This window comes from Hyperoodon ampullatus (assembly GCF_949752795.1).
Source record: "Hyperoodon ampullatus genome assembly, chromosome: 9".
NCBI lineage: Eukaryota > Metazoa > Chordata > Mammalia > Artiodactyla > Ziphiidae > Hyperoodon > Hyperoodon ampullatus.
Genome location: NC_136922.1, coordinates 67108507 through 67133076, shown reverse-complemented (window position 1 = coordinate 67133076; position 24570 = coordinate 67108507). Strand labels below are relative to the sequence as shown.

The window sequence follows — 24570 nt, the reverse complement described above, 5'->3', positions numbered from 1 at the left end:
ACCCAATACTTAACAGATAGCAGAACTTCAGTAAAGAAATGAACCAAGGACTTCCCTGGTGGCGCAGTGGTTAGGAATCCTCCTGCCAATGCAGGGGACACGCGTTTGAGCCCTGGTCCAGGAAGATCCCACATGCTGTGGAGCAACTAAGCCCGTGTGCCACAACTACTGAGCCTGTGCTCTAGAGCCCGTGAGCCACGACCACTGAGCCTATGTGCCACAACTACTGAAGCCCGCGCACCTACAGCCCATGCTCCACAACAAAGAGAAGCCACCACAATGAGAAGCCCGCACACCGCAACGAAGAGTAGCCCCCACTTACCGCAACTAGAGAAAGCCCGTGCACAGCAATGAAGACCCAACACAGCCAAAAATTAATTAATTAATTAATTTTTAAAAAAGAAATGAACCAGGAAATAAAGACTGAGCAGCTAAAACACAAAGATTTGTAACAGCAAACTGGATAGCTACAAACTTCAAGGACAGAAGACATCCATGAGAGCAGAAAAATGTGAAAAACTATGTATAATTTAAAAACAAAAACGACTCTCATACTGCATTATTTAATAGACCCGTATTATAAGTCACAACACAAAACCAAATATTCCTGATAGTGCCTTTAACAAGTTCAGTATATTCTAATGAAAGTAGGGAAGCTAACTGGATTACACATAACAAAAATCCCTCTCCAGTAATATAAGAAATATAAATTAAAAACAAATTTAAGATACTAAACTAACAAATGACCTGGGAAAATAACTAGGGAAAGCAGAAGAGGTTTAAAGATACTTCTTTTTTTTTTTTTTTTTAATAAATTTTATTTATTTATTTATTTATTTTTGGCTGCGTTGAGTCTTCGTTGCTGCACACGGGCTTTCTCTAGTTGCAGCGAGTGGGGGTTACTCTCCATTGTAATGCGCGGGCTTCTCATGGTGGTGGCTTCTCTTGTTGCAGAGCACAGGCTCTAGGCACACGGTCTTCAGCAGTTGTAGCACGCAGGCTCAGTAGTTGTGGCTCACAGGCTCTAGGGTGCAGGCTCAGTAGTGTGGCACGTGGGCCTAGTTGCTCCGCGGCATGTGGGATCTTCCCAGACCAGGGCTCAAACCCATGTCCCCTGCACTGGCAGGCGGATTCTTAACCACTGCACCACCAGGGAAGCCCCAAAGATACTTCTTAAAATACTATTTATAGGGGCTTCCCTGGTGGCACAGTGGTTAAGAATCTGTCGGCCAATGCAGGGGACACGGGTTCGATCCCTGGTCTGGGAAGATCCCACATGCCGCAGAGCCACTAAGCCTGTGTGCCACAACTACTGAGCCTGAGCGCTAGAGCCCCTGGGACACAACTACTGAAGCCCACACACCTAGAGCCTGTGCGCCACAACAAGAGAAGCCACCGCAATGAGAAGCCTGTGCACCACAACAAAGAGTAGCCCCCACTCGCCGCAACTAGAGAAAGCCCGTGCACACAACAGAGACGCAACACAGCCAAAAATAAATAAAATAAAATAAATTAAAATAAAATACTCTTTATAATTCTAAAATACTGAAACTACTAAATGTCTCAAAATAATAAAATGGCTAGATAATTAGGATATCAACATTGGAACACCATATACATACTTAAAATAACCTATAGATGAATACACCAAAAAATATTATTAAATATTAAGTGAATAATACCTTGCTTTTGTATAAAATTTAAGAGTTTACAGAGTACTTTTACATATATACCTCATAATATATAATTCACATCAGAGGTTATCAACCCTGGCTATTCATCAGAATTACCTAAAATACTTAAAATGCATATTTCTGAACCCCACCGCATACCTAGTGAATTAATGAGCCTCCAAGTGTATTAAGCACTGGAAGTGTTTCCAATGCCTAACCAGTGTTAAGAACCACTAACCACAAATATACCACTAATTACAATCATAAAAAAAATGTAATTAAGAAAACACAAAACAAACTTCAGTGATTGAAATAATTTAATGGCTTTTTTTCCCACCTGGTTTATCTGTTTAAGTTAATCATAAAAGGAACTATGTATATCTATTAAACTTTTTAAAATTAAAAATGGTTTAAAATGTTGATCCTTGAAGGTATACTAGTTACTGAAAAAATCTTCCTTGTACAGACCTCAGAATGCTACATGTAACAAATGAGGGGGCACCCTGGTTATTTTAATAGTATAAACAGAAAGCACCAAGATAAAATTGCTATGAAGATTTGCCTCCTCTTATACAAATAATTATCTCACTCAAAATATTTCTAGTATTCTCTAAAACTGATTGACAATATATACCAAAATCTTCCTCAAGAAAGAAAGAACTCTGATTAGTCTGAATGGACAATTGTATAAGGATACAAAACGTCACTCATATAAAGAAACATTAGCAAGAAAGTCTGAAACAGCTGCTGCTTTGTAATGTACCAGTAAAAAAATTTTAATAACTAAACACTTTAGTACTGCTCAAGAAATCGGTGGGACTTCCCTGGTGGCACAGTGGTTAAGAATCCGCCTGCCAATGCAGCGGACACAGGTTCAATGCCTGGTCCGGGAAGATCCCACACGCTGCAGAACAACTAAGCCCATGTGCCACAACTACTGAGCCTGCATTCTGGAGCCTGAGAGCTACAACTACTGAAGCCCACGTGCCTGGAGCCCGTGCTCCGCAATGAGAGAAGCCACTGCAATGAGAAGCCCACACAACGCAACAAAGAGTAGCCCCCACTCACCGCAACTAGAGACAGCCTGCATGCAGCAACGAAGACCCAACACAGCCAAAATAAATAAATAAATTTATTTTTTTAAAAAAGAAAGAAATTGGTCACCTCAGTCTGTCTAACTCTTTATACGTGTGAAGAACACGTAACTTTCACTCACTTTATTTCAATTTCCTTTAACTCTATTCACTAAACCAAAAAATACCAAGTCTTAAAAAAACAGTTCCAGCAAATTTACTGACCAAACTAGAGTACAGCTTTTGTTCAATACAGCAGATTCAATTACTAAACATAAAAATTCAAAGCACAAATGAATAAATTTACAAAAACCTTAAAATGCTTATTTTCCATCCTAGATGTCTCTCCTAGTATTGAGACTCTACCAGACATGTTCACTTACCTGTCCTGCAGTCCTCTTGATTTCATGTTTTAAATTACCTCTTTCAAGAAATGATAACTACTCACCACCCATTCACTCAAACCAGAAAGCTCAGATACTATGGATTCACTACTCACTACCTACATCTCCTCACGTACTACTTAACCTCACAACCATCCCCTACACTTCATACCTTTTGCCACTGCCCTAGTTCTGTCCTTTAGCTTTTAGTCCTAGGGCTGCTAAGTTAACTACCCTCCATTGGATAGCCCCACCTTGGTACTTTATCTATCCCTACTGGAATTATCACAATGCTCATAGTTAACACTCTTCTTTTAAAATCCTTCAATAAAGATTTTTTTAAATCCTCAGCACAGCACACCAGATCTATACTTATCTCTCTAGCCTCATACCCTACACTACCATGATTTCTCAGCCTAGAATAAGTATCCTTCCTCTTCCTCTGCCTAATCATTCTTACCCATCTTTGAAGATTCACTTTTTTCTAGTTTGGAAAAGGTATCCCACTCTGTACTTCCACTGTACGTTCTACATACCTTTAAATCATACCACAAATGATTTACTATGTAAATGTCAGGTTGGGAATACAAAAGTGAACAAAATACAGTCCTTTACTTTAAGAAACTTACAATGGAGGCTGAAAAGTAATTGCCATTTAGTTTGATAACTTTTTTTAAGCTAACATCTGAGTGTTTGTTATATGCCAGGCTAAGAACTTGACATGTATTTTCTCATTTAATTCTCCCATAACTTTATGATCCCCACTTTACAGAGAAGGAAAGAGAAAAGCTGTTATTTGTCCAAGGTTCAGTTAAGCTTTAAAGATGTGAATCCAGGTCTGAGTCCAGAACCTAAGCTCTCAATTACAATGACTTCTGTTTCTAAAGTCACAGCATTTTACTCAGTTTCCCCAGTGTCCAGCATACAGCAGGCACAAGATATATATTTGTTAAATAAATGAACTTGAGTCTTGAAATCCCAGCTGGTAATGACTTAACATCAATACTACCACTTTAACTGATAATGTCTTGTGTCAACGAGTTCAAAAGCTCTGAGATGCTAACACATGTGAAATGATCAATGTCCTAGGTTACTCATCACGTCAAGGTTTATAATAGCAAAGTATTGGAAATAAATGTCTATCAGAAGGGGACATGTTAAATAAATTATAGCCTATCCATATTATGGACCTATGCAGCTATATAACAAGAATGCTCTTCACGTACTGATATGAAATAATCTAAGATACACTAAGTAGAAAAAATTAAAAGATGAGAGAGAAATGTGTATCTGATGCTATCATGGGTGGGGACAGGAGGGATATATGGTTGTTGTTTGTATGTACAAAAATCACTCTTCACATTTCAAATCTTTCACAATGAAGAAGTTAGGGGGAGAAAACTTTAAAAAGCCACCCAGAAAAACCAATCTAATTGAGTCAACTGTAGATGGATTATATCTCAATAAAGCTGTTTAAAAAAAAAAAACTAATCTATAGATACTAGAAATCAGATCAGTAGATACCTGGAGCATTAGGAGGATAAATGTACAGGGACACAAGGAACTCTGGAGTGACATAAATGTTCTGTGTCTTGTTTGAAATAAAAGCTACAAGGTGTATATATTTGTCAAAATTCATTGAACACTTAAAATCTGTGCATTTTACCATGTTTGCTGACCTTATGTAATTATCTGTCATCATTCTGCCAGAACATAATCACAGTATCTGAAGATTAAAGAAAACATGATTTAAAAAAAAAACCTGTGCATTTTATTGTATGAAAGCTATACCTCAATAAAGTTACTTAATAATTTGGAAAGCATTTAGAAATGCAGACAACTGGGCCCCTCTCAGTGGCTATGAATCACTGGGTCTGTGGTGAGAACCAGTTAATCTGCATTTCTAACAAGAGGTCCTGGATGACCCCCATGCATGAGGTTCATCAGTTATATTTTGGAAAATACTGACCTACCATAATGTTGTATATCCAGTAATTACCGATCATGTTTTGCAAAAATTCATGAATTAAATGATAAATTTACACAAACACACAAGCTACCTAGGTGATTCTGATTCCCAAGTTTGAGAAATACTAAGTTTTAAGTGGTAGGAGTTCTAGGAGGAAGAATTATAGACTAGATGGTTAAGAAAGACTTCTTTTCTTCTCCATCTGCTACAATCCTTCAATGGTTCTCCATCACCTAGTGTAATGGTTCTCAATCTGGCCACCCCAGGTGACATTTGGCAATGTCTGCAGACATTTTTTTCAGTGTCACCACTGGGGAGAGGGAGTGCTACTGGCATCCAGTGCTACTGGCATCCAGGGATGCTGATAAACATTGTACAATGCACAAGACAGCCCCTCAAAGAATTCTAAAACTCCAAACTGCACTAGTGCCCAGTTTGAGAAACCGTGACCTGAGCCTCACCTCAAATGAAGCTACCAAAAGTACTTGGCTGTGGCCCCAGAGGTAAACAAAACAACAGAATTAACATATTACATCTTCAGGCAAGTCAATTTTTACTTCCAAATTGGTGGGGAAGGAGGAGTGAGGATCATCTTTATATTGTATATAAGTCAAACAAATATAGATAAAATGCAAATGTCACATGATTACCTAAAATAAATGCCACATGAATACCTAAGATAAACTTCAAAATAATGTAAGCAGGATCAGGCTTTACTCCCCAACCTTAGGGGATCTTTATGTACCCTTCTCAGTCTTCAAGTAATTCTGAAGTTAAAAAACATTTGCTTAAAATAAAGTACATAAACTTCAGCATGACAGGCAAGACCTCATCTTTAAGCTACTCCCACTAAGACTTTTAGGGCTATTTGTTACTGCAGCATGGTCTAACCCAGTGCTATTCAAAGTGTGGTCTGTGCACCAGGGAGCCAGTCTGATTGTTTACTGGTTTACACCAGAGAAGTACAAAAATAGAGAGGATAGAAATGGAAATTTTTATACCAGAATAATTTTATGTCTATTGGATCTTTAAAAATTGGGGCTTTTATTTTTGCCTTTTTAATTACATCTTCATTACTAAAAAATTTGCAGTAATTTCTATTTTACAACTGTGTCAGTCAACAGTGAATTGGAAATTTAAAAAAAGAAGAAAAAAGGTCCTTCATCAGTTTGAGAAGCATTAACCTAACCTATCCTGACTGATACATCTAGTAAGTGGCAAAACCAGGATTTGACCTCATGTCTGTCTGACACCAAAGTACTTTTTCTTAGTCATTACACTATATTTCTGTTATTATTAACACTTTGAATTCAAACCCCTATGTGTAATCCCTACCTCTGCAGAGCTAGACTGCACAAGGTATGAATCACAAGGACCTTTTGTGTGTCTCACCTAAGGCCTTCAACACTGAACGCAAACCAAGCTGCCTTCTTGGCCCCTTTTCCCCAGGCTCTTGCTCAAAATTTGGTTCTCTTGATCTTCAATGATGCAAAAGGACAAGACAAAAAATTTTTTTTTCTCCTCGAGATCAAGAGCAGAGACATAATATTTAATGGCATATTTAATGACATAATACTATCAACCCTGCTTTTATATGACTTTGGGAGATGACCTCTACTCAAGGAGAAGTAGGCCCCAGATTCTCTAACCACACTAGCTACATATAGAATAAATTAATCAAAAATAAGAAAAAGTCCAAAAGACAACCCTCAGAATGGGAGAAAATATTTGCAAATGAAGCAACTGACAAAGGATTAATCTCCAAAATTTATAAACAGCTCATGCAGCTCAATAGCAAAAAAACAAACAACCCAATCCAAAAATGGGCAGAAGACTTAAATAGGCATTTCTCCAAAGAAGATATACAGACTGCCAACAAACACATGAAAGAATGCTCAACATCATTAATCATTAGAGAAATGCAAATCAAAACTACAATGAGATATCATCTCACACCAGTCAGAATGGCCATCATCAAGAAATCTAGAAACAATAAATGCTGGAGAGGGTGTGGAGAAAAGGGAACACTCTTGCACTGCTGGTGGGAATGTGAATTGGTACAGCCACTATGGAGAACAGTACGGAGGTTCCTTAAAAAACTACAAATAGAACTACCATATGACCCAGCAATCCCACTACTAGGCATATACCCTGAGAAAACCATAATTCAAAAAGAGACATGTACCAAAATGTTCATTGCAGCTCTATTCACAATAGCCCGGAGCTGGAAACAACCTAAGTGTCCATCATTGGATGAATGGATAAAGAAGATGTGGCACATATATACAATGGAATATTACTCAGCCATAAAAAGAAACGAAACTGAGCTATTTGTAATGAGGTGGATAGACCTAGAGTCTGTCATACAGAGTGAAGTAAGTCAGAAAGAGAAAGACAAATACCGTATGCTAACACATATATATGGAATTAAAAAAAAAAAATGTCATGAAGAACCTAGGGGTAAAACGGGAATAAAGACACAGACCTACTTGAGAATGGACTTGAGGATATGGGGAAGGGGAAGGGTAAGCTGTGACAAAGGGAAAGAGAGGCATGGACATATATACACTACCAAACGTAAGGTAGATAGATAGTGGGAAGCAGCCGCAGAGCACAGGGAGATCAGCTCGGTGCTTTGTGACTGCCTGGAGGGGTGGGATGGGGAGGGTGGGAGGGAGGGAGATGCATGAGGGAGGGGATGTGGGAACAGATGTATATGTATGACTGATTCACTTTGTTATAAAGCAGAAACTAATAAAAAAAAAAATCAAAAATAAGAAAAAGCCACATAGACTTAACAGCATTTAGTCTTCCCTCCTCACACTAAGACCTCCAACCTCTACCATAAAGTTTAAAGACGTTCGACCTGACCCATCCATACTGCACATCCCCCAAGTGTTTTTACAAACTTTTTTGATCACAATTCTTAATTTCAAAAAAATGTTATATCCCAGCTCAATACACAATACTTATAAAACAAAATTTATCCCCCCCAAATTTTTACCAAGTGAAATGTACTGCTATTTTTTAATTTCTTTCCTACTTTTTAAAAACTATTGGAAGAAATCCACAAAATTGATTTCAAGACCCACTAATTGGTCTCAGCCTGCAGTTTGCAAGACACTGCTGTAGAGACCAACAGTCTACATTTAACAGTATGCTCTCATCTGGCAAGCCTAACCCATAATCACGCTACCTTAAAATTCTACTCCTCAAAAACACATTTTTTTCTACATCAGTTTCATTGTACAATAAACCTTATGTCATTTACAGTCCAAAGCAAACTTTGTACAGAAAAATACAAAAGTTAGTTTTGTCTCAAAATTTAGTAAAATGCATAAATGTTAAAGTTATAATAAAAATGTTCAACCTCTAATCAAAAACTGAAGACAGCTTATTAGCTCAAAATGTGAAAAATGTTCTCAGCTGGTAATTTAATTAGATAACAATGCTCTATTGGCAAATCCCAGAATAAAGTCTATAGTGAATACGCATACCATCAATTTACAAGTCTGAAACCAACTTGCTCTACCCCTATCTTCACTCCAACTGGTCTACGCATCTGACCACTCCCCGTTATTGAGAACTGGAAATCTAACTCCTTCTCCTCCGTGTGTGTGTGTGTGTGTGTGTGTGTGTTATTTTTATTTTTTTTTATTTTTTTTTTTTTTTTTTTTTTTTTTGTGTGTTATTTTTAATTCTCTACAATTGCTCTAAAGTCTGCCAGGGGTCCTACCTTGTCTCACACCAGCTCAGAAGTCCTGTCATGTACTTATTTAAGATTATTTCTATGGGAAAATACACAAATCCAAAGAATCAATTTCATAACAAACTTCTGAAACATAATCTATAGGTAACTGATATGTATTCGATACATAATTTACCTTTCATGTAGTTATGTATGGAATACCTTATCTCCAAATCAAAACCAGAAACCAAACATTTCTTGATTTCCATAATTATAATATTCTTTCTGTAAATTAAAATCTACTTGATATAAACACAAAATAAATTTCTCAGTTATGAACTTCAATTCTGTGAGCCTCAGCGTGCATGTGATATTTTTAATAACTGTATTGAGAAGACCTGGCTCCATCATGTTGTCCCAACACAGAAGGACACAATGTTACCATACAACCCATCTATGTAGCTTCCACAGTTATTTCATAGCTCCAGTCAACCCAATCTCCTCTAGCCCCACCCACTGAACAGCTGGGTGGGATGAAAGATTGTTTCCTGACCGCCCCCCAACGCCGTGCTCCTTCCCCTGCTATTTGCAGGAATAAGGGATCCAAGCAGCATTTAACTAGCTTCTTAATTGTTTGTATCCTGCTAAGGCACTATCCTTTAGTCTATCAGGATTTCATAAAGTTCATCCATACCTGTACACTTAATGCCTAAAGTTTCCTCAACTTGCTTATAAACTTGGGGGGTGGGGGGCTGACCATACTCATCACCTGCATGTACATAAATACGTAAAACGAGTAAAATGCTTTTGAATATAGATTATCTGCTCATTTAGATTATCAAGGGCACCAAGGAAGATATCCTTCCATTTCATCAAAATAACGCGAAAAGAAATCGTAAAGTTGAACTATAACAATATAAGTCGCAAGAATAAATTATCTCGGTATCTAAGCAAACACCTGACCTTACAAGTTCTTTCCCTGCACTATAAAAACCCAGATTTGAAAAGTGTACTCTCAAAATGTAACTTAGCAACTGGAAATGTGTTAGAAAAATCTCAATTGCTTACTTCCTACTAAACACACAGTATGAAATGGAACTTGGGAGTGGAAAATGTGAATGAAATGGCCTTGTTCTTTTTCCAATACGTGGAGGAGGAAAGGAAATGAAAGGGCTTCTTAAGAGAATAAATGAGAATACTAAACTATTTTCAAAAATTAATTTCCTTAAACATCACCAGTCCGTATCTCCAACTCCCTCCCTTTTCCAGAGACCCTTCCCACCCCTTCAGCTCCTCGGGAGGGCGCCCTTCCTAAATGTTCTCTTTTCCCTTTTTCTTAAAAATTAAGCCCAAACCAGGCTCCTTATCCTCCTTGCTCAAGCCTTGCCCGCCATCCACCGGCCTTCGGGGCCGCGCCTGGGGAAAGGAAGCCCCAGAGGCGGGAAGGGGGAGCCAGGAGGCGACACACTCGCTGGAGCCGCTGCAGCCGCTGCAGCCGCCGCCTCCACCGCAGCTTCAGCCTGGTGCATCCTTCTTCCTCCCTCCCCGCCGCCGCCCTCCCGGGGCCGGCCCACACAGCACCCTCACCCGGGCGCGCACACACATCCCCACCCTCCTCGCCAGGCCCACTCCCCACGAGAGGAGCTCCGCCACGGGTTCTGCGGCCGCCGACGAGAGGAAGCAGGGCCGTGGAACCGGCTGGCCCGGCGAAGGCGACCCCGCTCGGGTTGCTCGGGCCGCGGCGGCGGAGGCCGCGGCTCAGGTCTCGCGGCTCACGTCTCCCGGCTCCCCAGGCCCGCCCGCCGCGGCACAGGAAATGCCGCCGCCTCGGCTCTCCTCACATTCAATTCAAACTGTCACTGCCGCCGCCTCCCCTCCCCCCGGGCCCGCCGCCGCCACCGCGCCCCGGGCCCGCCGTCGCCCCCACACCACCTCCCTTCGCCGCAGCCCCCCGCCTCGCCTCAGGGCGTTCCCCAGGCCAGGTCAGGGGGACGCAGAGCCCCTCCGCGTCCCGAGCCGCCGACCCGAGTCGGGACGGCCCAGAGCTGAGACTCACCCATGGTGCTGCTGTTGACGATCCTCTCCTCAGCAGCAGCGGATCTCGCACTGACCGACATCCCCTCCCCCCTCCGCGACCAGCCCGGGCGCAGCGCAGCCCGCGGATTCTCCAAAGCCGCCTACGCCGATTCCGCGGCGTAGCCGCCCGGCGTCGCTGCTTCGCTTACGCAGGCGACAGCAGGCGGACTCCTCCACTGGCTCTCGCCCGACTCCTGCTCCCTCCTCCGCCCCTCCACCCCTCCGCCCCTCAGCCCCTCTGCCCCCTCAGTCGAGGCTTCCGGGCCGAGCGGAGGCTGGCTTCGATCTCGCGAGATTACTTCATCGCTGCCCCGCCGACTTGCTCGTTTTTCGAGCATGACTTCATTGGCGTCAGCGTTCCTTTGCTGCTCGGGTTTAGCTGCCATGGTAAAATTGGCGGCATTTGGCACCTCCGGGGTCATGGATAGTCAGGCCTCTGTGCGTGTTTCTTGAGCACTCCCTCTAAGGTTAACGCCTTACGTTTGTGGGTGAAAACCCTGGGGACGCTGAGAGGGAGTGGCCGGTGGGGTGCGAGGGTGTGGTTTTGCCCGAATCAAAGATGGCCGCCGTCGGTGCAGCCCCGCGCAATTTCACGTCAGGTTTTGGAGCTGGGGGAGCCTCCGGGTTGCCCTCTGCGCCTCCTTACGAAATTGGCGTAAGGCGAAGTGGCCAGACTGGGGGGTTACGCTCTGGGCAGGGGCCGCGTCCACGCTTCCACTCCTAGCTACTGACCTGGCGGCATTGTGAATTAAGTGGAGAGACACTTTGAGGCAGGTGTCTGTGCCCCCACCGTCCCCGTTTCCTCAGCTTCTTTGACTTTAGGAGTGAAAAGTGAGATTAGGCCCTGGTTGCCCCGACATTGCCCTCGCGCTGTCACTTTCCGGTGGCCTGGCACAGCCAGCAGGTCGGCTGCTGCAGCTTCCACTGCGGATTCTCCACGGTCACACTCGTATTGGCTCAGCCTGTTGGTGCCCGGTTCGGTCCTCCTGGCGCTCACACTCTAGTTGAGAAACTGAATGGACACACGTGAAACTATTGGGTATCAGTTAAAGAGTAATTAAGGGTTAAAATGTGCGGTCTTGTACTATTAATTAGCAGTGAATGTCGCTTGGTCGTTGGAGCCGTCCCCAAATATTTTCTAGTGAAAGTAGCCTCGTATTGCTCAGAACAACCCGTGATCTTTTGTACCTTTCAGAAAAACTAATCGCTGTCTTCGTTGTATAGTTCATACACACGTATTATCTTTCCTGTTAAACTGCATGTTATGGAATATATACATATGTAGTTATGAGCCCGCACAAGAATGTTCATAGCAGCATTGCTTATATTAGTGAAACAATTTAAATGTCCACTTACGGGAGAATGGATGAACAAGTTACATTATTAGACAAATTGACGTACACAGAATGCTACAAGATGGAAATTAATGAACTAAAACTATTAGTAATATTACTCTAGAGTTCATTAACATAAATTGAGAAAAAAGCAATTTACAGAAAGATGTATATGGTATACCATAAATAAAGTTTAAAAACAAGAAACTGTGAGATCAAACTGTGAAAATCATGTAAGGAAATGATAGATACCAAATTCAGAGTAGCAGTTAGTGCCAGAGAGGAGGAGAAGGGAATGTAACCGGGTTCACCTCATAGAATGTTTTATTTTCTACCAAAAATAATTTGCAGAAATGTGACAAAACATTAAAGGTAGGTGGAGGATACATGAGTGTTAAATTGTAATTATTGTCTGCACTCCTCTGTATACTTGAAAAGTTTCCAAGTAAATTTTTAATGGAAATTTAATCTAAGGAAACAGTTTATTTTGTGTCTTGATACTGTTTCTCAAGTCTCCATTGTTACTAAATTGCTCATAAAGTGTGTTACAATTTGTCTGCTCAACCAATCATTGTGTTAAATTTCTGAAACCTCACAGGAGCCCTTTACTTGGAAAATTTTGTTAAATTTCTTCTTTGAAGAAGGCAGTGCAGCAGAGAATTTAAATGTGTGGCCTCTGGAGTCAAACTGCGTGGATTCACATCCCACTTCTACCATTTTCTAGCCAAATACCCAAGGACAACTTTCTTAACCTTGCTGTGATCCAGTTTCCTCATCTATAAATGGGAATAATACTTATCTAATGGAGTTTTTGTGAGAGTTAGATGTGCCCAGTCCATAGTATATGCTTAATAAATGTTACCTATGTACAGATTATTTTAAAATATAAAATTATTCTGAATACTATTATTGTTTAATAAAATCTAATAGTTTATAAAAAAGAAAATCTCTGCCTCCCATCTCTGTTGATATGTGTCTTTGAGGGGGATCTCTTAATGGATGTGAGAGAGGTGAATTTTGTTATTTTGCTCTCTGAAAATGGATAAATTCTTAATATAAATAATAAGTTCTTTGCCTGAGGTTTGTTCATATTGTCCTACAAATTCCATCCCACACAATAATAGCTTCACCACTTTCCACTGAAAATTAAATGGAGGGTTACAAGCAGTGAGATGATGACATCTTATGGCACTTCGTCCCTGAGGAGTTCTAATAGTCAATGATATTATACATAATGTGTGTGTGTTTGTGTGCATGCACCTGTGTATTATAAATTATACTGGGGGGAATGGAGAGAGAGAGAGAGAATTATTGTATTAGTTTCGTGATCTCTACTGCACTGTCTACAGTATTATATTTGTAAATAAAATATAGTCTAGACCTTAACCTTCTGATTCAGAAACAGCTTTTTAAAAACAAAAAACTGACCTGAAATTCTGGATAGACTATGTGGATTGTTTTCACTACATATTTATAATGTCCAATCTTCAATGCGCCTTCAACTTTGCCAAGCAATGCTTGTTTCCCTAGTTAGCTCTCTTCCACAACAGCCGCTTCAGATTTTCTCCATTTTCAAACCAACTCCATCATTTATTCTCAGCAGAAATTAGAATGCATCAGAGAGGAACTCCAACAACTTCCTGCCTCCACATTCATAAGCCTACCTGTATCTACACCCACCTTTCAGACATCACAATGGATCAGGTGTGTCCCCCCCACACCTGAGGCACAGATTTCTACATGTTCTCTGTATTCCATCTCTCTGGCCTACTCTTTGGATTCTGTCTCTTCCTACCTTCCCAGGAACTTCACTCAATGGATTATTTATTTACTCAATAAGTTTCTGGGTTCTGTCTCTATCATTCCACTGAAATTCTCAACAAGGATCACTAACAACCTTTTCGTTCAACCTAGTGGACACTTAAAAAAAATTTTACTTGAACATTTGATACTAGTGACCTGCTGTATTTACATCCCTTGATTTGTGAAACCACACTTTCCTAGCTTTCCTCCTATATCTCGGGCTTCTTTATTTTACCTTCTAGAACCTTTATCTTCTGCCTGTCACTTAAGTGTCCATGTACCTCAGAGATGTATCCTAGTCAGTTTATTCCTATATCACTTTTTATACTCTCCTTTAGTCATCTCATTCAGTTCCATGGCTCAGTGACCATATATAGGCTGATAACTCCTAAGTATAAATTTCTAGTCCAGTTCTCTCTCCTTTCTATAAATCTACATACCTGACTGCCCTCAAAATGTATGTCTTGATGTTCTCAAAACAGTGTATCCCAAATTAAACTCATTTTCACTATATGTGCTTTTATGTTCCCAGTCTCTAAGTGGTATCATCATCAACCCAACTGACTAAGCCAGAAATGTGGGTGTTAATACTCGGCCCCTCCCTCTCTCTCACCTCCTACAGCCATGAGAAAGTCCTGGCAGTTTTTCTTTCTCATATATCTCTTAATTTCTGCATTTCTCTCCATCTCCATTACTACTATTCCAGCTAGGCCAATATTATCTCCTGCCTCAACTCTCTGCAATAGTCTTTCTGCCTGTCACCCTGTTCTACTCCAATTCATTCTTCACATTGTACCTAGAGTGAACTTTCTAAACTTTATGTCAGTCCCCTATATAAAGTCTTCAAATTATCCCTCAGGAAACTTACATGATACATTTTCTTATTAATGGTCAAGCTGCCATGCCTTGCTCTCTCTCTAAACTCTAGCAAGTCTTGCTTCTCCCTATGTCTGGGACACTTCACTCTCCTTTTATATTTGCATTCCTTACCTGGCTTTCTCCTTTAAGTCTCATGATGTTCTCTAAAATCCTTCCTTGATGTCCCAAGATTGGGCAAGGTACCCTCTTACACCCCACAGGATCTTGTATTTACTCCAGTGGTGGCAGTGATAGCACAGTTTTGTAAATATTTGTCTCTTCCATTGGAATCTAAGCTCCTTAAGGCCAGGGACTTCTGTCTTGTTCATTTGTGTGTCCCCAACACCTAGCACAAGGTATGGTATTCATTACTTCATTCAGCAACTATTTCTTGAGTCACAACTGGATCCTAGACACTAGCTCAGTGGTTAATGTGTGGAATGGGGAACTCTTGAGGGAGGTAGATCTCTGAGATGTGACGGAATCCATGAGGTCAAAATTATTTTAATTATAATACTAAGACTTTGTCTTTTTTTTTTTTTTTTTTTGCTGTACGCGGGCCTCTCACTGTTGCGGCCTCTCCCGTTGTGGAGCACAGGCTCCGGACGCGCAGGCTCAGCGGCCATGGCTCACGGGCCTAGCCGCTCCACGGCATGTGGGATCTTCCTGGACCGGGGCACGAACCCGTGTCCCCTGCATCGGCAGGCGGACTCTCAACCACTGCACCACCAGGGAAGCCCTGTTTTTTTTTGTTTTTTTTTTTTTTTTTAAACCTTTTTCATTTTCAGTCTCTCATGAGCGTAACAGTGGAGTTTTCCAGAGACTACATGAAGTGTATTAACTGCAGCAGAATGAATGTGAGAACACAAATAATCCAGTTGTCTAATATTAAGCCAGATATTAAAGGGATTTGCAAAAATGTAAAACAATGGCATGGCACTCTTCAAACTATTTTGTTGTTGTTGTTTTGGAAGATATGGCTATTTTTCATACAAGTGTATTATTTATGTTAACATTTAGTGGATTTATTGTTTTTTAATGAATAAATCAATTTTAAACTTATCAGTTTTAATTTCTAATACAGTAATATCAATAAATACATTCCACATAAACAAAAAGTCTTTGGGATCCTCAATAATTTGTAGGAATGTAAAGAGATCCAGAGCCCAAAAGTTTGAGAATTGCTGCACTAGCACATATTATGTGTGTTCAATGTTGATGTGTTAAATAATGAATGAATGTCAGTTTGCCAAAACTCTGGCACACAGCTGCTGAATGTTTCTTAAAGCTTCTCCCCAAATGCCCGGAATTAATATCTGAATAGGGAAAAAAACACCCAGGCTTATTACCTGAATATGCATAAGTGAAAGTATTTTTTAGGTGAATGTACTTTGTAAACTATGAAGTGTTATACGAATGCAATTGTTTTGGTAATTGTCTATGATAAATATGCTACGTTCTAGCTTTGGTAATAGAGCAGGACTACCTATCATAATCTGATAGTTGACTTGACGATAAGAATTTTTATAGCCAGCCATTTCACATCAATCAAATTTAATTGATATAACAATGTTGTGCAATAGATATTACCCTTATTTTTTAAACGAGGAAACCAATGTTCAGAGAAGTGAAGGGATTTACTCAAGGTCTCAGAATTTGTAAGAGCCTGAGACAAAGTTCAAATATCTCACTTTTCAAATACACAAGACATCAGATGGAGAGATTTGTTCCTCTGTTTTCCTGAATCCTATTCTCATTTGCTAGACATTTGGTCTGGAGAAAGGGTAAGATGGGTTTTTGTTTGTTTGTTTGTTTTTTACAATTTTCAGGTACTTCTTCCTTTAATGCAAGAAGAAAGACATGTGAATGGTATTAGGTCTATCCGAAGGTTTTCCTTAAGCACCAACTGAGAAAATGACAGTATAAGTGAGATGGCACTTCTTATAGAACAAGTTTGTCCTGTTTTCTACATTGCCAAAACTTAGCATAGTCAGGCTGGGTGGTGGGAGTGGAGCTTGAAATTTCAGATGTGTATTTTATGAAGTGGGTTAGGCAATCTGTAATATTTCTTTGTTTACCGTAATGTCCAAATATCCAAAAAGCCCTTGAGTACTTTTCTTTTCTCCTTTGAAGAACAGTAGAAGAGCATTAAGAAATGATATGTAAAATAAAGTCATTAACTAAGTAAAACTTTTTTTCTTGTGAAAAAGACATAACATTCACAAAAGCTGAAGCTAATTTAGTTTCATATTATTAATGAATATGGGAGTATATTTTGTTCAAGTCAGATTTTGAATATGAAACCTCATAATTCAAGATATTCCCCAAAAGAAATATTCTACCACCCACAAAATCTGTTTTAAGTGTAATGAAATACAAACACAGGGAATCAAGGTAAGTATGGTTTAAATACTTTTGTATTTAAATTTTAAATATTTGAAAACTAATAGTGCATTCTAGTGTTAAATTCACGATCAAATAGCATAGTTATCAGAGAAAAGTTCTGTTGAGATAAAAGAATTTAACTAAAATAATTAACAGTGTTATGTTTTACAAATGAAAGGGAATAGATATTTGCATGCCCTTTTATAGATTAAGAATCTATACGGTACAGGAAGTCAAGTGATACTTGCAAGGTTATACAACGAGTGACCAGAAATTAGAAAAAATAAAGCCTCATACTTCCTCTTCCTTTGTAAAGATCAAACTTTACCCCACAGAGGAAGAGAGGCCAAAAGACACAGCAGTAATAACAAAACAATAAAATAAAATAAAATAAAATGAGAGAACCATGCAATTTGAAGACCAGAGATTTAAACAAACAGCAAATAGCTCTCATTCTTAAATTCTTTACCTTAGAAGGAGGAGTTTTTCTTTTTCTCACCAGCCAAGGAGGGAGTGGGGGAGAAAGCAGCACAGAAGTAGGATGTCTGAATCCAGACTGCCCTGGGAGGCCTCATTTATCTCAATTAAACACTGGAGCCTCAAAGAATTTTCAAATTCCAGGGCTCTCCTGGAAACTTACTTCTAATGCAGATGAGAGTCCCAATTTCCTCTGAGGACTGCATGTCCCTGGTAATAAGATTGGCAGCACAGTTGCCTCTGGGATTGAGGGAATAGAGGAAGTCATTTACCTTGAGGTTTCCTTGCCAGTCATCACCATGTTGTGAGCCATCCAATCTGATTACATGGTAGAAATACCACTGAGCACAATATTGGAGAAAAATCCAAAGTACATTAAAAAAAATCTATTATAAGTGGAAAATGCCATTGTTGCCAACTCCCTTTGGCATTTCCTACCACTGAATAATAAACTGACTGAAATAGGAAATAGGGACACATGGTTATGGGAAACCAGCTGCCTTCAACAACCAGACTTAATATATTGACTTTGGCAATGACTGAATGCCTCCTGCTACATAAGAGGTTTGTGAAAGTGAATTGAATTGTACTTAAGTTTGTGTAGATGGAACGTGTTACATTAGAACAAGGCTGTCACTTTAAGCAATAGGAACTTATCCTCTCAAAATCACTTTTCCTAGCAGACCTCTGAGTGAGTGACTAGTTCCTGAAGGTGGACCTCAGAGATCTCATATCCAGGAAAACAGGAAATTCAGAGAGGAAGCAAATGCCTGTGCCAGACTAATGTGCTTGCTTTATGTGAAGCAACTGCATTGGATTACCGTGAAGGTTTACTGGCGGAGGACAAATGCTTAGTAATATTTAAAATACTGTGTCATTACTCCCTTTATGAGGCTCCCAACAACTTAAAGACTCTTTCTTGTACTATACCTTTAAGCATTTGACATTGATTGGTACCTATTTTAGAGAGATGCTTATGCGTCTGATAAAAAAATAAAAGATCAAATGATAATGTTTGTGATTGTTACCCATGATGTGATCCATTTCATGGAAGGAACTGTGATTGAGATTTATTTATTTATTTACTTTTTAGCTGATACTTTTTCCTTGATTTGCTTCTAGAAATTTGGCAGTAAATGATAACATCTTGCCAGTCAACCACTATAAACAGATAAACACATTTTATGAAACAAAAATAATGGCCATCTTTAGTATCCAAAATGGTAGCAGCACAGCATTAAACACTAATGTTGAACTACAGGTATTTCCTCCTGGAATTCTTATTTCAAAAGGCTACATTTGTGTCTTAATAGAATCTAATACCTTAAGAATTGGAAGAGGGCTTCCCTGGTGGCACAGTGGTTGAGAATCTGCCTGCTAATGCACAGGACAAAGGTTCGAACCCTGGTCTGGGAGGATCCCACATGTCACGGAGCAGCTAGGCCCATGAGCCACAACTACCGAGCCTGCGCGTCTGGAGCCTGTGCTCCACAACAAGAGAGGCCGCGATAGTGAGAGGCCCGCGCACCGCGATGAAGAGTGGCCCCCGCTTGCCACAACTAGAGAGAGCCCTCGCACAGAAACTAACACCCAACACAGCAAAACTAAATAAATTAATTAATAAACTCCTACCCGCAACATCTTCTTAAAAAAAAAAAAGTGAATCGGAAGAAATCTTATAACTACATAAGCCACCTACAAATTCAAGAACTTCCTCAAATATTATTTTTTCATGTTATGTATAAGGCCACGATACCAACTACTGAAACTATAAATGTTAGAATTTGCATTTAAAATGAAGCAGATGTATTGCAGATGATATTATATCACTTTATAGTCCTATAGTTCACATATGGTGTGGGTGTAACTCTTTTCCTTTTATAATTTACAACATACAAGTGAGCAAACTGTTCTGAAATCCTTGTTTCTGATAAAAGTGTTCATTTAATTGCTTATTATTTCAAAATATGTTTTTGGTTTGAGCTAAATGTCAGTGACATTTAGATGCTCTCAATGAGCATTAGACAATTAAAATGTTTTCTCTTGTAAAATTTAGCCGCTTTTACAAATCTATGAGCAAACATGACCATGAATTACTTTTGCTATTAAAACAGGAAGGAAGTGGGCAGGGCACAACCTTGAAAAAAATGACACAGGCATAGGACATGACAAAAACTGGTTAAAACCAACCTGGTCCAAGATGGCAGAATATTCGACTTCCAATGGACCTTGAGCCTCATCATACTCTCATTGTAATACATTAGCATGCTAAATGACAGTCCCACCAATGCCATGACAGTTCTAAGGCTAACCATAAAAGGCCAAAAAGTGGGTGGTGGCCCAATTCCTGGAAATCTTCACTGCTTCCCTGAAATAATTGGAATAATCCTCCCACTAATTAGCCTATGAAATTACCCAGCCCATAAAAACTAACCACGCCATATTTCGGGGCCTCTCACCTTCTGAGATGGCCCATACTCTGTCTGTGGAGTGTGTTTCTCTCTAAATAAATCCACTTCTTACCTATCACTTTGTCTCTCACTGAATTCTGTCTGCAACGAGACATCAAGAACCTCAAATTCACCAGGAACACTATGAGACTGCAGACCCTAAGGACAGACTAAAGCTTAGCTATCTTTTTATTTTGTGCAAACCTAGCATAATGCCTTGCACCTAGTAGACACCCCAAATTTTTTGGAAAATACCAAAATGTTTTGGAAATAATTGCATATGTTTATAGGGTTCATATGTGTCATAGGAAACTGAATAGAGTAGAAAAAGCAACAACAAAAAAGGGCCAAAAAATGGAACTTGAGTATTACAAATAGGAAGGATTATTATCTTCATATTTGCTCTTTAATTTATCCTCAGCTTCCATTACACACATACAAACACATTAAGAAAAAAGTCATGCGAAAAACAAAACCAAAAAACACTTTCCTACACAATCTCCCCCTCACCCCTGATAGATTTATCTGTTTTTTTTTTTTTTAACATCCCCATGAGATTTCTGTGTTTGTTTGCTTTTGGCATCGTCCTGACACTCACATGAAAGGCTTAGCTGACACTTCTGTTAGCAAGGTTGCTCAGAGAGAAGGTCCACCTTTACTCCTCTTGTTTCATCCTTGCTGCCTCTCACCCTTCTCTCTCCCTCCTGATCAGTTCGAAGTAGAGGCAGGCCTGACTCTTAGCCTCCTAAGATATATTACTACCCTGTTGGGGAAAAGTAAGCACAAGCTCCCCAAACCTACGGTGCAGTGTGGTACATAAGCAACCAACATGTACTCTGAAAAGAAAATGCAGGGCTCCCCTGGTGGCGCAGTGGTTGAGAGTCCGCCTGCCGATGCAGGGGACACGGGTTTGTGCCCCGGTCCGGGAAGATCCCACATGCCGCGGAGCGGCTGGGCCCGTGAGCCATGGCCGCTGAGCCTGCACGTCCGGAGCCTGTGCTCCGCAACAGGAGAGGCCACAGCAGTGAGAGGGCCGCATACCGCAAAAAAAAAAAAAAAAAAAAAAAAAGAAAATGAAGAGATCATACAAGTATAACCCTTTTTTCAGTCACTGGCAGGTACTTTCCCTCTTCCTTTCCTTTTGTCTCTAGCACACAGCAGTCTCCAGCAAAGCAATCTCTCACTTTACAAGTAAGAGGAATTGCTGAAGGAAGAAAGAAATATTAGGAGACCTTGAGACCAATTATTCCATCTACTGTGGCTGTGTAATTCTGGGTGGGTCACTCTTCTTCAGGAAATTGAAAGAATGTCAAATATGCGAAAGTTACTGAGGATGGCTGCAGAGCAGAATGTGGATCCTCGGGTAATTTCAAGTTTCCTCCCTACTTTCTCCCAGAAACACACACATCAGATATATTGAAGGCTGAGGGGGAGGGGATGGTCAGGGAGAGGGAATGTGTTAAAATGCGGTCTCAAGGGGTGTGTGAACTTGACCTAGCTAATCAGTGGAAGAAATGTAAGTGAAATTATGTGGAAAAGATTTTCTTTGTTTCATAGTTCACATAATGAAAATGGAGGAGAAGTCAATGGGAAAATACCTTAATATCTTCTTCCTGTTATTTTAATGCCATACCAGCATGAGGCACATCAAAGAACAAACTGTTCACAAACATCCAAACATCTTTCAAATCCCCCAAGGGTCAAAATAAACACCCCTTATTAAATAAACTGCAATGAGCAAGGAGAGTGAGGACAATAAAGGAAAGGACAGAGGGAGCATGGGATGAAGAAAGTAGGGAACAAGTGGCTTGAACAGCTTGCTTACACCATACAGAACTCAGCTCAAAGCAGAAGGGCCACCAAGACCTTGAGAAAAACCCCTCTGTATTAGTTTGCTCGGGCTGCCATAATATATACCACAGTCTGGGTAGTTTAAACAACAGAAATTAATTTTCTTATAGTTCTGAGGCTTGAAGCCTAAGATCAAGGTGGCTGCCTTCTCCAAAGGCCTCTCCCCTTGGCTTGCAGATGAGTGCCTTCTCTCTGTGTCCTCACATGGTCTTTCCTCTGTGCATGCGCATCCCTGGTGTCTCTTTGTCCAAATTTCCTCTTCTGATAAAGATACCAGTCAGACTGGATTAGGGCCCACCCTAATGGGCTCATTTTAACTCAATCACCCCCTTTAAAGGCCCAAATACAGTCACACTCTGAGGTACTGGGAATTAGGGCTTCAACGTGAATTTTGAGGGGACATGATTCAGCCCATAACACTCTTCGTGCAAGCTGGTAGAGTCTAGTTAATATGTGTGTCCTGGGGCTTCCCTGGTGGCGCAGTGGTTAAGAATCCATCTGCCAATGCAGGGGACACGGGTTCGAGCCCTGGTCCAGGAAGATCCCACATGCCACGGAGCAACTAAGCTCATGCACCACAACTACTGAGCCTGTGCTCTACAGCCTGTGAGCCACAACTTCTGAAGCCCGTGTGCCTAGAGCCCGTGCTCCACAACAAGAGAAGCCACAGCAATGAGAAGCTCGCACACCGCAACGAAGAGTAGCCCCTGCTCTCTGCAACTAGAGAAAGCCCACGCACAGCAACGAAGCCCCAACACAGCCAAAAATAAATAAAAATAAAATAAATTAAGAGTCTGTACCTATAGCTTAACCCTTAAAAAATATATATATGTGTGTGTGTGTGTGTGTGTGTGTGTGTGTGTGTGTCCTTTGACTAGGCTATTCCTCTTCTAGAAATTTATCCTAGAAAAATAACTAGCATATATGTCAAAAAATTTTTCATAAGTATGTTTATTGCAACACTGGTTGAAACAGCAAAAAATAGTAAATAACATAATTGTCCATTTATAGGAGATTTGTATCATAAATTACAGTCTAACCCATACAAATAGAATATTGCATCTGGAAAGATGTCCAAGATCTTATATAAAAAACTCAAGTAACAGGGGCTTCCCTGGTGGTGCAGTGGTTGAGAGTCCACCTGCCGATGCAGGGGACATGGGTTCGTGCCCCGGTCCAGGAGGATCCCACATGCTGCGGAGTGGCTGGGCCCGTGAGCCATGGCCGCTGAACCTGCGCGTCCAGAGCCTGTGCTCCCCAACGGGAGAGGCCCGCGTACCGAAAAAAAAAAAAAAAAACCTCAAGTAACAGAACACTGTGTATAGTATAAACTCATGTTTAGAAATTATATCATATATTTGGTTAGGCCTAGAAAAAGGTCTGAAAAAATATATATCAAACTCTTAACAGTAGTTACCTCTAAGGTATGGAAGTAGGGCCTTTCACTTTTTATTTGTACACTTATATAGTCTGAATTTTTGCAACAGATGTATTTGCTTTTGTAATTAAATATGAAAGCATTAATGAGGAACATGGGGTAGACAGGTTTAAAGCCTATGAAGTTTGACAAATACTGTAAAAAAATAACAAAAATGGCCTGTATTGAGCATCTACTATTTATTCATTCAACAAAAAAGTTTGAGTCCCTACGTCCCAGGCATTGTTAGGGACTTAACATATCATATATTACACACAGTCCTCACAGAAAACTTCTTGAGGCAAGTTTTACCATTTTGATTTTATCATGGCAGAAATCAAGGCTCAGAGAAGTCAAGTAATTTACAAAAGTTGCACAGTTAATAAGCAACGAAGGGACTTCCCCGGCGGTCGGTCCAGTGGTTAAGACTCCGTACTTCCAACGCAGGAGGCGCGGGTTTGATCCCTGGTCGGGGAACTAAGATCCCACATGCCATGGGGTGCAGTCAAAAACTTAAAAAAAAAAAAAAAAAAGCAATAAAGCCAAGCCTTTGGTCTACTTTACTATGTTGCCTTATAAAATTACTATGTTCTATTTTATATACAGGATACAGAAAATTGTCATCCAGCTTAATGTTATCACATTTACAGGTCATTACTATATTCTTCCAGCAAACAAACTACCACCTTTATTTATTTTTTAAAGTTTAGTTATTTTTATTTATTTATTTTTGGCTGCGTTGGGTCTTCATTGTCGTGCCCGAGCTTCCTCTAGTTGCGGTGAGTGGGGGCTTCTCTTGTTGCGGAGCACGGGCTCTCAGCACGCGGGCTTCAGTAGTTGTGGCGCATGGGATTAGTTGCTCCGCGGCATGTGGGATCTTCCCGGACCAGGGCTCGAACCCGTGTCCCCGGTATTGGCAGGAGGATTCTTAACCACTGTGCCACCAGGGAAGCCCCAAGCTACCACCTTTAAATCTAAATCAATCTATGTATCTATCCATCCATCCATCCACCCATCCATCCATCTAACCATATTTTATAGCCACTAATCAAAAATATTTGCCAGAACATTTTTGAACTTACAAGTGATTTTGATAAGTAGAGGAAAATTCTAGAATTTCGGGTTCTCATTAA

At 40.4% G+C, this 24570-nt stretch overlaps 1 protein-coding gene across 1 annotated transcript in view; it reads right to left on the bottom strand.

The window, feature by feature from the left end:
* Positions 1-11014, bottom strand: part of SEPTIN7 (septin 7) — a 113360-nt gene extending 102346 nt beyond the window's left edge. The window contains exon 1 of the mRNA XM_079710958.1: positions 10823-11014. Coding sequence (XP_079567084.1) covers positions 10823-10903 — 81 coding nt within the window. The 5' untranslated portion in view covers positions 10904-11014. The remainder of the gene's footprint in view (positions 1-10822) is intronic.
* Between the last annotated feature and the right edge of the window lie 13556 nt (positions 11015-24570).